This window comes from Salvelinus sp. IW2-2015, unplaced genomic scaffold, assembly GCF_002910315.2.
Source record: "Salvelinus sp. IW2-2015 unplaced genomic scaffold, ASM291031v2 Un_scaffold3233, whole genome shotgun sequence".
Classification (NCBI taxonomy): Eukaryota; Metazoa; Chordata; class Actinopteri; order Salmoniformes; family Salmonidae; genus Salvelinus; species Salvelinus sp. IW2-2015.
The window spans coordinates 80056-94271 of NW_019944520.1; the positions used below are offsets into that span (position 1 = coordinate 80056).

Genomic DNA, 14216 nt, shown 5'->3' on the forward strand with positions numbered 1-14216 from the left:
TAACATTTATCTGTTCTTGTGGGTAAGTCTTTTATGACCTGATACTTCCCTTTTCCAATTAATTCTGTTGTTGTGGATCTGCATTGCATCACTATGTTCTGTTGTTGATTTATAAGAGCTGATGTAATGAAGGTACAGTATACCTTCTTCTTGCAACAACTGTCATTCTAGTGAAAGTGTTTTCTTACTGGTTCTATCCGTTGTAGTGACTCGTGGTTCTGGGGTTAGCATGGAAAGCTCGCCAAGCAACGTCTCTCACCAAACCCTCTACCTGAATGGATTCGGCAGTCTTCTACAGTATCGTCCTCTTCTCTTCGCCCCTTTCTTTTTGGTTTTTGTTTACTCTCTAGTTGCTAACTCTGCTCTCATTCTCGTGATTACTAAACAACACACGTTACACGCTCCTATGTATATCCTGATAGGAGCCATATCAGCTCTGGGTATTGCCGTGCCTGTGATGTTTGTACCTAGGATGCTGGTTAGTTTCCTATCTAACATTAACTTGATTTCCAGAGAGGAATGTCTCATTCAGATGTTTTGCATTCATTACTGTGCCTGTTTTCAATCCACTATCTTACTGGGGATGGCGATAGATCGTTACGTTGCTATCTGTCGTCCTCTGAGATACAACGAGTATATCGACGTGACTCATTCTCTCATTTTCAACGCTGTGTTTGTGATTCGAAACACTGTCGTGATRATTGTGATGGTTGGTTTGATAAAACCGCTGACGTTTTGCAAGTCCAATACGATGTACCATTGCTTTTGTGAACACTTGTCAGTGGTTAGTCTGGCTTGTGGTAACGTTTCCAGAAACTACATTGCGGGTATAGTYGCCTTTTGTATACCGACTACCGACTGTGTTTTCATAGTGTATTCCTATGTGGTCGTCTTTATGGCTATAATGAAATCACCATCAGGAGATTCGCGGCAGAAGGCCATTGATACCTGCAGTACTCATATCATGGTTATTTGTGTTGCTTATTTAAGTGCAATGACAGTGTTCATTGGCTATAAGGTGAGCGCTGTCCCTCCTGATTTCCGTGTGTTTATCAGTCTGATGTATCTTCTAGTTCCCGGCTGTTTTAATCCTGTCATATACGGTTATAGAACTAAAGAAATTAGAGCTCACTTACTTAAATATTTTACATGTAATAAAATAGACTTGTGATAATTGACGTGTGTTGTACTGAATACAATAAACCATGTTGTACTTGGAAATATATCGTTTACATTTTTTTTTAATGTCTGTTTCAAACCTTGTTTTATCATGTTTATGTGGGATCGGTTGAGTCTGATGTTCAGAGTGATGCAAGTAGCCTTGCATGAGTGTTTTTCGCTTGTGCGAGCTGAAGCGGCTCYCAGGAGCAGGAGCCTACTTCCTGTTTCTGTAGCGGGTGGCACTTGATGTTCAAGTACACCACCTGGACAGGACGCTAGAGCCGCAGGGCCTTACCCACCAAAATCTATCTCCTTAATGCTAAGTGCCAAGCAGAAACAGATTGTACAATTTGTTTACAGTCTTGGGTATGTCTCGGCCCCGGGGATRGAACTCCCAACTTTTTAATATCAGAGAGGACACTCAGACTATAAGAGCACTGAGTTGGTACTTAGAGTGATAGGTTGTTTTTCAATGTTTTGAGTTTAAACTGCAAAGGGAAGAGAATACAAAAAATGCATCTTTGATATTTTCGTTAAAAGACTCAGGTTACAATTTTTTTAAATGAAATTAAACAATATAGCACATTACTTGTTATGAGTAATACATTTAAATGTATTGTTTTTTGTTGTTGAAACATTACAAAGAATACTAATCTGTTTGGGGGTTTTGTTTGTGTAATTTTAGCGCCCCKAAAAATATTTGGACTCGTAAACAAATCTGAGTGACTGGTAGATTTTTAAATCTGCCTGCCACAGTGGCTGGTGGACCAAAAAAAGTTTACTTATTAAGGCCTAATCCTATGCCTATATATTTGTTTTAAGACAAAGCAAAGAACTGATTGTCACCTCAAAACGACTTGCTTCGTAGTTGCAGGTGTTGCAGGGAAAAAAAGGGTGTAGAGATTACAAGAGTGGGAAACAAGTGCAACAAAATGTACACTGTGACCTCACAAAAGATATACACGAAGATCGTGTCTGCATAATTTAAACACCTAATTACAACGTGAAACGGTCTCACATATACCTGAATAACTACTGACACCAAATACAACCGACAAAAAATCCGAGCACATTTTTCCATTCAGTCTGCTTTTTAAAGACTTTTAGTCATCTAGACTAAAGTTCCTTTAGGAAAAATAAAGTTATTCTTAAACTATATCAGAATAATCTTCCTTCGTATGTGCAGATCTGTGGACAAAGACACAGGACAGGACAGGAAGGCTGTTGTTGAAAATCAAAGACACAGGACAGGACAGGACAGGAAGGCTGTTGTTGAAAATCAGACACAGGACAGGACAGGACAGGAAGGCTGTTGTTGAAAATCAAAAACACAGGACAGGACAGGACAGGAAGGCTGTTGTTGAAAATCAAAAACACAGGACAGGACAGGACAGGAAGGCTGTTGTTGAAAATCAAAGACACAGGACAGGACAGGACAGGACAGGAAGGCTGTTGTTGATAATCAAACTCACAGGAAAGGACAGGACAGTAATAATTGTTGATAATTAATGGTCATAGTTAGAGAGTAATTCTTCACTGACTCCCAGTCGGCACATTTCATTGGCTAATTGGACTCCCAGTCACACTGTCTCATTGACTAATTGGCCCCTTGGTGATGTCACCATCCTCTGTGTCCAGTAGGACCGGCGTGATGCCTCCTGGGTAATTTAGTGTGTAAATAACAAGTGTTGACGCAGCAGTAGCAAACCTATGATGTTCATTACAGTGCCAATTAAACAATGACCATGACCAGGTCAACATCATGTTGGGTGAGGGATGGTCTCCATACTCTCTCATCATGTTGGGTTAGGGATGGTCTCCCTGCTCTCCCATCATGTTGGGTTAGGGATGGTCTCCCCACTCTCTCATCATGTTGGGTTAGGGATGGTCTCCCCACTCTCTCATCATGTTGGGTTAGGGATGGTCTCCCTACTCTCCCATCATGTTGGGTTAGGGATGGTCTCCCCACTCTCTCATCATGTTGGGTTAGGGATGGTCTCCCTGCTCTCTTTGCTGTCTCCTAAGCCAAACTGGTCAGMCAGGTTTAGGGTTGCAAAGWTACCAGTAATTACCAAAGTTACCTGAATCTTCAGTGATAACAGAAATTATATTGCTATCTATGGTAACTTTACTAATTTGTACTTTAATATATATTTTTTTAAGAATTCATTTATAGTATTTGTTTTTCATAGCTGTGTCCATATTGCCCATTAGTTGATCGATCATGTTGTTCAAGAGAAAATAGCTTAATTAATAACTTTTAAAAAGCATCTCATCAACAATGGCATTCAACAATGCATTATTGACCCTTCGCAAAGCCCCACCCCAGAATTTTAGGCAACCAATCGCAGCGCTCCAATGGATAGCAGCTGAGTCCGACATCTCAGACAAGCTCACTTTAAATCGCATGAAAGTCAGTCAGGGCTATGACAAGAACTGAGAGTTTTCTTTTAAAAAAGTGATGTTTACGTACTGACTTTATTGTCCCCATGGGACATGTTGTTGCAGTGTCATGTACACGTTTAAAGTGGTTTAAATACAAAACAAAATTGACAATACAACTTTTATAACAGTTACATACCAATTTAAAAAACATTTTTTTTAGAAGACTAGCCTGCTGACCTTACTGAGTGGATAGAACATTAGCCTGCTGGCTTACTGAGTTGATAGGAACATTAGCCTGCTGCCTTACTGAGTGGATAGGAACATTAGCCTGCTGACCTTACTGAGTGGATAGGAACATTAGCCTGCTGTCTTACTGAGTCTATAGGAACATTAGCCTGCTGCCTTACTGAGTGGATAGGAACATTAGCCTGCTGCCTTACTGAGTGGATAGGAACATTAGCCTGCTGACCTTACTGAGTCTATAGGAACATTAGCCTGCTGACCTTACTGAGTGGATAGGAACATTAGCCTGCTGACCTTACTGAGTTATAGGAACATTAGCCTGCTGACCTTACTGAGTCTATAGGAACATTAGCCTGCTGGCCTTACTGAGTCTATAGGAACATTAGCCTGCTGCTTACTGGGTGGATAGGAACATTAGCCTGCTGGCCTTACTGAGTGATAGGAACATTAGCCTGCTGCCTTACTGAGTTATAGGAACATTAGCCTGCTGGCCTTACTGAGTCTATAGAGATCTTAGCCTGCTGCCTTACGGGTGGATAGGAACATTAGCCTGCTGCCTTACTGAGTCTATAGGACTTAGCCTGCTGTCTTACTGGGTGGATAGGAACATTAGCCTGCTGCCTTACTGAGTCTATAGGAACATTAGCCTGCTGGCCTTACTGAGTCGTATAGGAACATTAGCCTGCGGCCTTACTGTAGTCTAAGACTTTAGCCTGCTGGCTACTGATATAGGAACATTAGCCTGCTGGCCTTACTGAGTCTATAGGAACATTGCCTGCTGGCCTTACTGAGTCTATAGGAACATTAGCCTGCTGGCCTTACTGATGGATAGGAACATTAGCCTGCTGGCCTTACTGAGTCTATAGGAACATTAGCCTGCTGGCCTTACTGAGTGGCTAGGAACATTAGCCTGCTGCCTTACTGAGTCTATAGGAACATTAGCCTGCTGCCTTACTGAGGGATAGGAACATTAGCCTGCTGGCCTTACTGAGTCTATAGGAACATTAGCCTCTGGCTTACTGAGTCATAGAATTAGCCTCTGGCCTTAGATGGATAGGAACATTAGCCTGCTGCCTTACTGAGTCTATAGGAACATTAGCCTGCTGGCCTTACTGAGTCTATAGGAACATTAGCCTGCTGGCCTTACTGAGTGGATAGGAACATTAGCCTGCTGCCTTACTGAGTCTATAGGAACATTAGCCTGCTGACCTTACTGAGTCTATAGGAACATTAGCCTGCTGGCCTTACTGAGTCTATAGGAACATTAGCCTGCTGCCTTACTGATGGATAGGAACATTAGCCTGCTGGCCTTACTGAGTCTATAGGAACATTAGCCTGCTGCCTTACTGAGTGGATAGGAACATTAGCTGCTGGTCTTACTGAGTGGATAGGAACATTAGCCTGTGCCTTACTGAGTATAGGAACATTAGCCTGCTGGCCTTACTGAGTGGATAGGAACATTAGCCTGCTGGTCTTACTGGTGGATAGAACATTAGCCTGCTGGCCTTACTGAGTGGATAGGAACATTAGCCTGCTGATCTTACTGAGTGTGATAGGACAATTAGCCTGCTGGTCTTACTGATATCTATAAGACATTAGCCTGCTGGCCTTACTGAGTGGATAGGAACATTAGCCTGCTGACCTTACTGAGTGGATAGGAACATTAGCTGCTGCGGTCTTACTGAGTGGATAGGAACATTAGCCTGCTGCTTACTGAGTGGATAGGAACATTAGCCTGCTGCCTACTGAGTCTATAGGAACATTAGCCTGCTGTGCTTACTGAGGATAGGAACTTAGCCTGCTGCCTACTGAGTCTATAGGACATTAGCCTGCTGGCCTTACTGAGTCTATAGGAACATTAGCCTGCTGCTTACTGAGTGGATAGGAACATTAGCCTGCTGACCTTACTGAGTCTATAGGAACATTAGCCTGCTGACCTTACTGAGTGGATAGGAACATTAGCCTGCTGGCCTTACTGATGGATAGGAACATTAGCCTGCTGGCCTTACTGAGTGGATAGGAACATTAGCCTGCTGGCCTTACTGAGTGGATAGGAACATTAGCCTGCTGCCTTACTGAGTCTATAGGAACATTAGCCTGCTGGCCTTACTGAGTGGATAGGAACATTAGCCTGCTGGCCTTACTGAGTTGATAGGAACATTAGCCTGCTGGCCTTACTGAGGGGATAGGAACATTAGCCTGCTGGCTTACTGATGGATAGGAACATTAGCCTGCTGCCTTACGAGTGGAAGAACATTAGCCTGCTGGCCTTACTGAGTGGATAGGAACATTAGCCTGCTGGTCTTACTGAGTGGATAGGAACATTAGCCTGCTGCTTACTGAGTGGATAGGAACATTAGCCTGCTGCTTACTGAGTGGATAGGAACATTAGCCTGCTGGCTTACTGAGTGGATAGGAACATTAGCCTGCTGGCTTACTGAGTGGATAGGAACATTAGCCTGCTGCTTACTGAGTATAGGAACATTACCTGCTCCTTACTGAGTGGATAGGAACATTAGCCTGCTGCCTTACTGAGTGGATAGGAACATTAGCCTGCTGGTTACTGAGTGGATAGGAACATTAGCCTGCTGCTTACTGAGTGGATAGGAACATTAGCCTGCTGGCCTTACTGAGTGGATAGGAACATTAGTGTGCTGCTTACTGATTGATAGGAACATTAGCCTGCTGGCTTACTGAGTGATAGGACATTAGCCCTTACTGGTGATAGGAACATTAGCCTGCTGGCCTTACTGGTGGATAGGAACATTAGCCTGCTGGCCTTAATGAGTGGATAGGAACATTAGCCTGCTGGCCTTACTGAGTCTATAGGAACATTAGCCTGCTGGCCTTACTGAGTCTATAGGAACATTAGCCTGCTGACCTTACTGAGTTGATAGGAACATTAGCCTGCTGGCCTTACTGAGTCTATAGGAACATTAGCCTGCTGACCTTACTGAGTCTATAGGAACATTAGCCTGCTGGCCTTACTGAGTGGATAGAACATTAGCCTGCTACCTTACTGAGTCTATAGAACATTAGCCTGCTACCTTACTGAGTGGTAAGAACATTAGCCGCTGGCCTTACTGAGTCTATAGAACATTAGCCTGCTGACCTTACTGAGTCTATAGGAACATTAGCCTGCTGACCTTACTGAGTGGATAGGAACATTAGCCTGCTGGCCTTACTGAGTCTATAGGAACATTAGCCTGCTGACCTTACTGAGTCTAGGAACATTAGCCTGCTGACCTTACTGAGTGGATAGGAACATTAGCCTGCTGGCCTTACTGAGTCTATAGGAACATTAGGCTGCTGACCTTACTGAGCGTGGATAGGAACATTAGCCTGCTGACCTTACTGAGTCTATAGGAACATTAGCCTGCTGGCCTTACTGAGTCTATAGGAACATTAGCCTGCTGGCCTTACTGAGTGGATAGGAACATTAGCCTGCTGGCCTTACTGAGTGATAGGAACATTAGCCTGCTGCCTTACTGGGGGATAGGAACATTAGCCTGCTGCCTTACTGGGTGGATAGGAACATTAGCCTGCTGGCTTACTGGCTATAAACATTAGCCTGCTGCCTTACTGAGTCTATAGGAACATTAGCCTGCTGCTTACTGGGTGATAGGAACATAGCTGCTGGCCTTACTGAGTGATAGGAACATTAGCCTGCTGCCTTACTGAGTGGATAGGAACATTAGCCTGCTGGCCTTACTGAGTTGATAGGAACATTAGCCTGCTGGCCTTACTGAGTGGATAGGAACATTAGCCTGCTGGCCTTACTGAGTGATAGGAACATTAGCCTGCTGGCCTTACTGAGTGGATAGGAACATTAGCCTGCTGCCTTACTGAGTGGATAGGAACATTAGCCTGCTGGCCTTACTGAGTGGATAGGAACATTAGCCTGCGCCTTACTGAGTGATAGGAACATTAGCCTGCTGGCTTACTGAGTGATAGGAACATTAGCCTGCTCGGCTTACTGAGTGATAGGAACATTAGCCTGCTGCCTTACTGAGTGATAGGACATTAGCCTGCTGCCTTACTGAGTGGATAGAACATTAGCCTGCTGGCCTTACTGAGTGGATAGGAACATTAGCCTGCGGCCTTACTGAGTGGATAGAACATTAGCCTCTGGCCTTACTGAGTGATAGGAACATTAGCCTGCTGGCCTTACTAGGATAGGAAACATATAGCCCTGCTGGCTTACTGAGTCTATAGGAAAATTAGCCCTGCTGGACCTTACTGAGTGGATAGGAACATTAGCCTGCTGACCTTACTGACGTGGATAGAACATTAGCCTGCTGGACCTTACTGAGTGGGTTACATACTGGAATAGGAATATAAAGGAATATTAGACGGAGCTATTTAGGAGGGATATCACACCTGGCACAAATGATTGTCTAGTTGTGTTTTTCCTGCTGAGGGGTGCCCTATKCCTGRGCCCAGAGGGGAGTAGTTCAKWGTCCGGGTACAGGGGYTGGCTTGGGCCTAAAATGATTTTGTGAGCCTTGSGGAGGGCKCTGACCTTAAAGATCTCATCCAGGCCTGTCTGMTTGACTCCAAYTACCTTGCTTGCTGTGGTGATAATCCTTCTRAGCATATTTATCTMGCTGACAGTYGCATTGCCAAACCAACAAACAATACAAAAAGTWAAAATACTCTCAATGAAAGATTTGTAAAACAGAGTCAGTATAGTACAGTCTACATTAAAAGATCCCKGCTTMTTGAGAAAGTACAGTCTCTGTTGYCTCTTTTTGTAGATCAGGTCTGTACATTTACTCCACTGAAGCTTATTGTCCAAGAGGACACCCAGGTATGTTTAAATGGCTAAATAATTTATCCGTGCAACAGGAGTAATTCATGATTCATGAAATGCAGAGCCTTTAGATGGATGTTTTGTTTAACCTGAAAGTATAGCTACTTTTGTTACATTGTTTGCTAGTTCAGCTGGTTAGCTAACTCTGTCTCATTGACCACTAAACGTTGCTAACGCTAGCTAGCTAGCTAGCTAGCCAGCCACTTAATATACTGTAATTTGTTTTAGCTAGCTAAGTTAGCAATGTTATGAATACAACTCCCATCTGCTGTCGACATCAGAATACAATTTGAGAGCATTGGTTAGCCCCAAAAGTGGTTATAGCTTTCTTCGACTGCATGCTGACAGTGGATTCAGAGCCAATCAGTGGTTAGCTACGCTACACACGCATCATTTTGCCAGGTTCCCGTGAAGCGATTGACAGTCTACCACAACATACCCAAGAGTTTCCTGATTAGAGGAGGGGGGTCGTCTATGTTTTATTTCATTGTTTATTAGAAACACAGTTGTTTGAGATCATTGTGAGGGGATTTCGCCAGTGGTTGAAATGGGGCTTTTGGGATATCTGGGAAAATATTGTCTTAGGTTACAAACAGTAACCAAGGGGTTATGGGGCTTAGTGAAGGGTCAACACTGCATCTCTTCACGTTTTTTTTTATAACTGCCACCAGTTTGACAACAAAACATTGATAACAAATATATACAGTATTGACATAGTAATAAAGTGTATACAAATATATAAAGGATATTTCATGCTGAAACCCTCATATTAAACACCAATGGTATTCACTAAGTAGATAGTTTATATTTAGGATCATGTTTTACACAGCTTTGTCATTCTATTTTTAAATCATCTTGTTACATTTTCCCCCCCATATATTTTCCATGTGATAAGGCCACGCAGAGGACACCAGAGATCATTAGACACCTGTGGTAATCTGACATACCCAAAAAGATCACATTTTATAAAAATTTAAAKAATGAACCTTGAAAGTTACCTAAATTCTGGTAGTTTACTGGTAAACTTAGAACGTTTCTAGTAATCCCTTATGTAACCCAGGTTACGTCATCRGGCTCAAAGAACCGTGATAAAGAGCACTACTTAGTGGTGGGTGGAGTCAGAGAAAGGAGCCGGTTTTAAGGGACAATAATAACATTAATAATCAAAAACAGTACAGTACATAAGCTCCATATAAGAAGGGGAGGTTGAGTATCTTGTCTCAAGGGATGTCTGGTTTGGAGTATAAAGTCTCATGTGGGTAGAAATGTCCATTTATTGGACCACATACAGTTCTACTCAACAGACCAACGACCAATTACACTCCGCGAACCAACGACCAGTTACACTCTACAGACCAATGACCAAACAGCGGAAGAACACGGAACAACAGCAAGGGGGTTTATTATGGCATTTGTGTACCGTTCATACATATCAGAGTATTGAAAATATTGTGTCAATGAAAACTTTGAAATTTTACCTTGTGTTTTTCTTTTCTTTTCAATTCATTGGCAATACTCAGTGTGTAACGATCGAAGAATCCCAGCGAATCAATTTTTCACACAACGAGTTCATCTTTGTGGGATTCCCAGAGATCTACGAGTACAGACGAGTACTTTTCTTACCGTTTTTCATGACTTACATTTTAGTCTTGGCGGGAAATTCTTTGTTGATCTACGTGATTAGAATTATGGAGAGTCTCCACAGCCCCATGTATATATTAATATGTYGCTTGGCGGCGGTGGACATAATGGTGGCTACAGTCATTATCCCTAACATGCTGCTCAGCTTCCTGTTTGACTGGAACGACATCTCATTGGCCGGCTGTTTGACTCAGATGTTTTTCACTCACTTCCTCTCGTCAGTAGAGTCGACTATTCTCCTGGCCATGGCTCTGGACCGTTACGTGGCTATCTGCTTCCCTCTACACTACACTCTCATCCTCAACTCGGCCATGTTTGTCAGACTGTCGCTGTTCACTGTTATAAGGAGTGGTTCCGTCATGTTTGTACTAGTCGCACTCGCCGGTTCTCTGTCTTTCTGTGGCTCCAATGTCATCAACCACTGCTACTGTGACCACATGGCCCTGGTTAGCCTAGCATGTGGTAACACGGACAAGAATACTGCTATGGGATTGGCTGTGATTGTCTGTTTTGTGGGAATTGATATTTGCGTCATTGTTTTCTCCTACATGAAGATTCTGAATGTAGTGTTACGTGCAGCAGCAGGGGAGGATAGATGGAAAGCGTTCCACACTTGTGGCACCCACCTTATTGTAATAATGTGTTTTTATCTGATTGGCACRGTTACTTTTCTGTCACGCAATCTGAATATTCAAATTCCAACTGACATCAATACTTTTCTAGGGGTGATGTATATTGTTTTACCAGCAAGTGTCAATCCAATCATCTATGGAGTGCGGACAAAGGAAATACGAAACCGTATTTTGCAAATGTTCAACACAAGAGTAAACAAAGTATTGACTGTTCAGGTTGCRACTGTAGAAATGTGATTAGTTTCAAAGCTCTACTTTAGTCAAGGTTAGATATTTACTTCAGAAATTATTCACACTCCTTGACTTTTTCTACACTTTGTTGTGTTACAGCCTGAATTAAACATTTATTAAACTGAGTTGTTGTGTCACTGATCTACACACGATACACCAATAATGTAAAAGTGGATTTATGTTCTTAGACATTTGTAAAAAAAAATAAAAAATAAAAAATTAAATGAAAAGCTAAAATATCTTGAGTCAATAAGTGTTTTTTCATCAGAAATAATTGCTTATGGATACCTTCATGTGTGTGTAAAATATTACTGTTCTCAGATTTTTAATTCAGAGTTTGTTTGATGTGTATGAAAGTGCTTTTTTAATGCTAAAACACTATAGACAGAGTGTACAAAACATTAAGAACACCTTCCTAATATTGAACTGCCCTCAGAACAGCCTCGATTCGTCGGGGTATGGACTCCACACGGTGTTGAAAGCGTTCCACAGGGATGCTGGTCCATGTTGACTCCAATGCTTCCCACAGTGGTGTCAAGTTAGCTGGATGTTCTTTGGGTGGTGGACAATTCTTGATACACACACGGGAAACTGTTGAGTGTGGAAAAACCCAGCAGCGGTGTAGTTCTTGACACAAACCGGTGCGCGTCAATAAGGGGTTATAAATAAGGGACCATAGCTTTCACCTGATCAATCTATGTCAAGGAAAGAGCAGGTGTTTTTAATGTTTTGTGAACACAGTGTTTGGAATGTTTAGCTGGAATGGTATCCTGTATATATTTGACTGTGATATGTGGTTGTCCCACCTAGCTATCTTAAGATGAATTCACGAACTGTAAGTCGCTCTGGATAAGAGTGTCTACTAAATTACTAAAATGTCAAATGGAAATGTTTTACTGTTCGATTTCATCCTTATTTTTTTAACATTTCAATATTGATGTCACAAATGTATCATTTGTACTTTAACTTCTTAAAAATGTACTTATTTGTTATATGTCCCTGTGTAAAACCTAGCAGTACMACTTGTTTCTCTGAGAGTGAGGCGGAAATATAGCATTTAGCAAAAAAAAACATAATTATTTGTCTCTCTGAAATGAAACCATTAAGTGATATGATTTTGTTTAAAATCTGTCTGTTATTGAACAACATTATKTTGTGTAAAATTTCTTTAAACAATAAAAGCAAATTTACCAACATTTCTGAAAATTGATATATGGTCGTTTTGGAATGAAACTCTTGCAGAATTCAACCTCTTTGTTATGGCAAGCCTAAATACGTTCAGGGGTAAAGATTTGCTTAACAAGTCACATAAGTTTCATGGACTCACTCTGACTGCAATAATATTGTTTAACAAGATTTTTTTAATGACTACCTCGTCTCTGTACTCCACACCTACAATGATCTGTAAGGTCCCTCAGTCGAGCAGTGAATTTCAAACACAGATTCAACCACAAATACTTCCAATGCCTCTCAAAGAAGGACACCTATTGAGATAAAAAAAAAAAAAAAACATTAAAAAAAAAAATGTTTTTACAGACATTGGATATCCCTTTGAAGTTATTAATTACACTTTGGATGGTGTCTAAATTCACTCATTCACTACAAAGATACAGACGTCCTTCCTAACTCAGTTGCTGGAGAGGATAATGGGCAAATACTGTACAATCCAGGTGTGCAAAGCTCTTAGAGACTTACCCAGAATCACAGCAGTAATCGCTGCCAAAGCTGATTCTCACATGTATTGACTCCGGTGGTTGAATATTTATCTAATCAAGAGATATTAGTGTTTGTTTTCCATACATTTTTTTTTATTTTTTATTACATTTTATTCCACTTTGACATTACAGAGTAAATCGTTGACAAAAAAATTACAATAAAATTCATTTCAAGCACACTTTTGTAACACCAACAAACAAAAAATGTGGAAAAAAATCAAGGAGTGTGAATACATTGTGAAGGTACTGTAAGTACCTTGACATGATATTACTGTATGAAAATGACACAATTATACCTAATATGAAAAAAAATWAAACTTATCATCTCCTTTGCATTTGGCTTGTGTTTTGTCAGTTCCTTAAGGTGTTCTGTCAGTTAATCCATGGTCACCTCCCCATACTACTGAACATGTTCCTAATTAAACAGTCCCACCGAGAGATAAGACAACAACAAGATATAATACAACATGTGTTTACCGCATTACACTATATGTACACTTAGAATAACAAGCCAAGTACCTGTTTGTCACTTGTAAACAACTAAAAACCCAGGAGTGAACAGAACGAATGAGCGMACAGTGTTTTTAAAGTCCCTCAGTTACCAGGATCTCCATAATAAGGCCGAAGCTAATTACAACAGACTGAAGCTGGCCATAACTGGCCACCAATGGGTAGGTTGTTAGCAMTGTGGGGATTACTGGTTACAGAGGGGATGGAACCTATTTTACAGACTGAGCAAGCTAATCTTACTAAAAGACAGTAATTAGCGCCAGGAGAATTTTCTGGACCTCATGACCTGATCAGGAAAAACTCTGAACCCTCGTTATAGCCTGTTAATTAGGACCCCAGAGTTTTCCCTGATCAGGTTACATGGTCAGGAAAAAAAACGTCATGTCTAGAAATGTTTTCAATGTCTGGAAATCGTAGATCGTTGAAGCGGAGACCCCCCTCCCACCACCCCCCCCAAAATAAAGTTGACTTATAAAATTCAAAAAACAGAGCTATGAGGTATATCAGGTAGTGACAAATATTAATTTATTAAAGATACAGTTGAACATACAGGTTTCTTCCTTCCCAACCTCACAAAAATGTACAAAAATGTAGTACGTCAATTTATGATAACATACTAATAATAATAAATATTTCAAGGTGGTTTTGATACCTAACCCCTAGACCCTAGCCCCTAACCCCTAGCCCTAGCCCTAACCCCTAGCCCCTAACCCCTAGCCCCTAACCCCTAGCCCCTAACCCCTAACCTCTAACCCCTAGCCCTCAATAAATAAACAATATATTTCTCTGAGGGCAATAAAAACTTCCTGTGATTTAAAATCTATTTTTATAATTGAAAAAGACTGGACCATCATGTATTGAGCATGTTGGCATATTATACTAACC

At 41.4% G+C, this 14216-nt stretch overlaps 2 protein-coding genes across 2 annotated transcripts; both read left to right on the forward strand.

The window, feature by feature from the left end:
* The first annotated feature begins 229 nt into the window (after positions 1-229).
* On the forward strand, positions 230-1171 carry LOC112075548 (olfactory receptor 52D1-like). The gene has a single exon (XM_024142537.1). The coding sequence runs from the start codon at positions 230-232 to the stop codon at positions 1169-1171; it is 942 nt and encodes a 313-aa protein (XP_023998305.1).
* An 8880-nt stretch (positions 1172-10051) lies between these two features.
* or55e1 (odorant receptor, family 55, subfamily E, member 1) lies at positions 10052-11123 on the forward strand. Its single transcript, XM_024142540.1, has one exon. It carries the CDS (start codon positions 10060-10062, stop codon positions 11110-11112), a length of 1053 nt encoding a protein of 350 aa, XP_023998308.1. The 5' UTR covers positions 10052-10059; the 3' UTR covers positions 11113-11123.
* The last annotated feature ends 3093 nt before the right edge of the window (positions 11124-14216 follow it).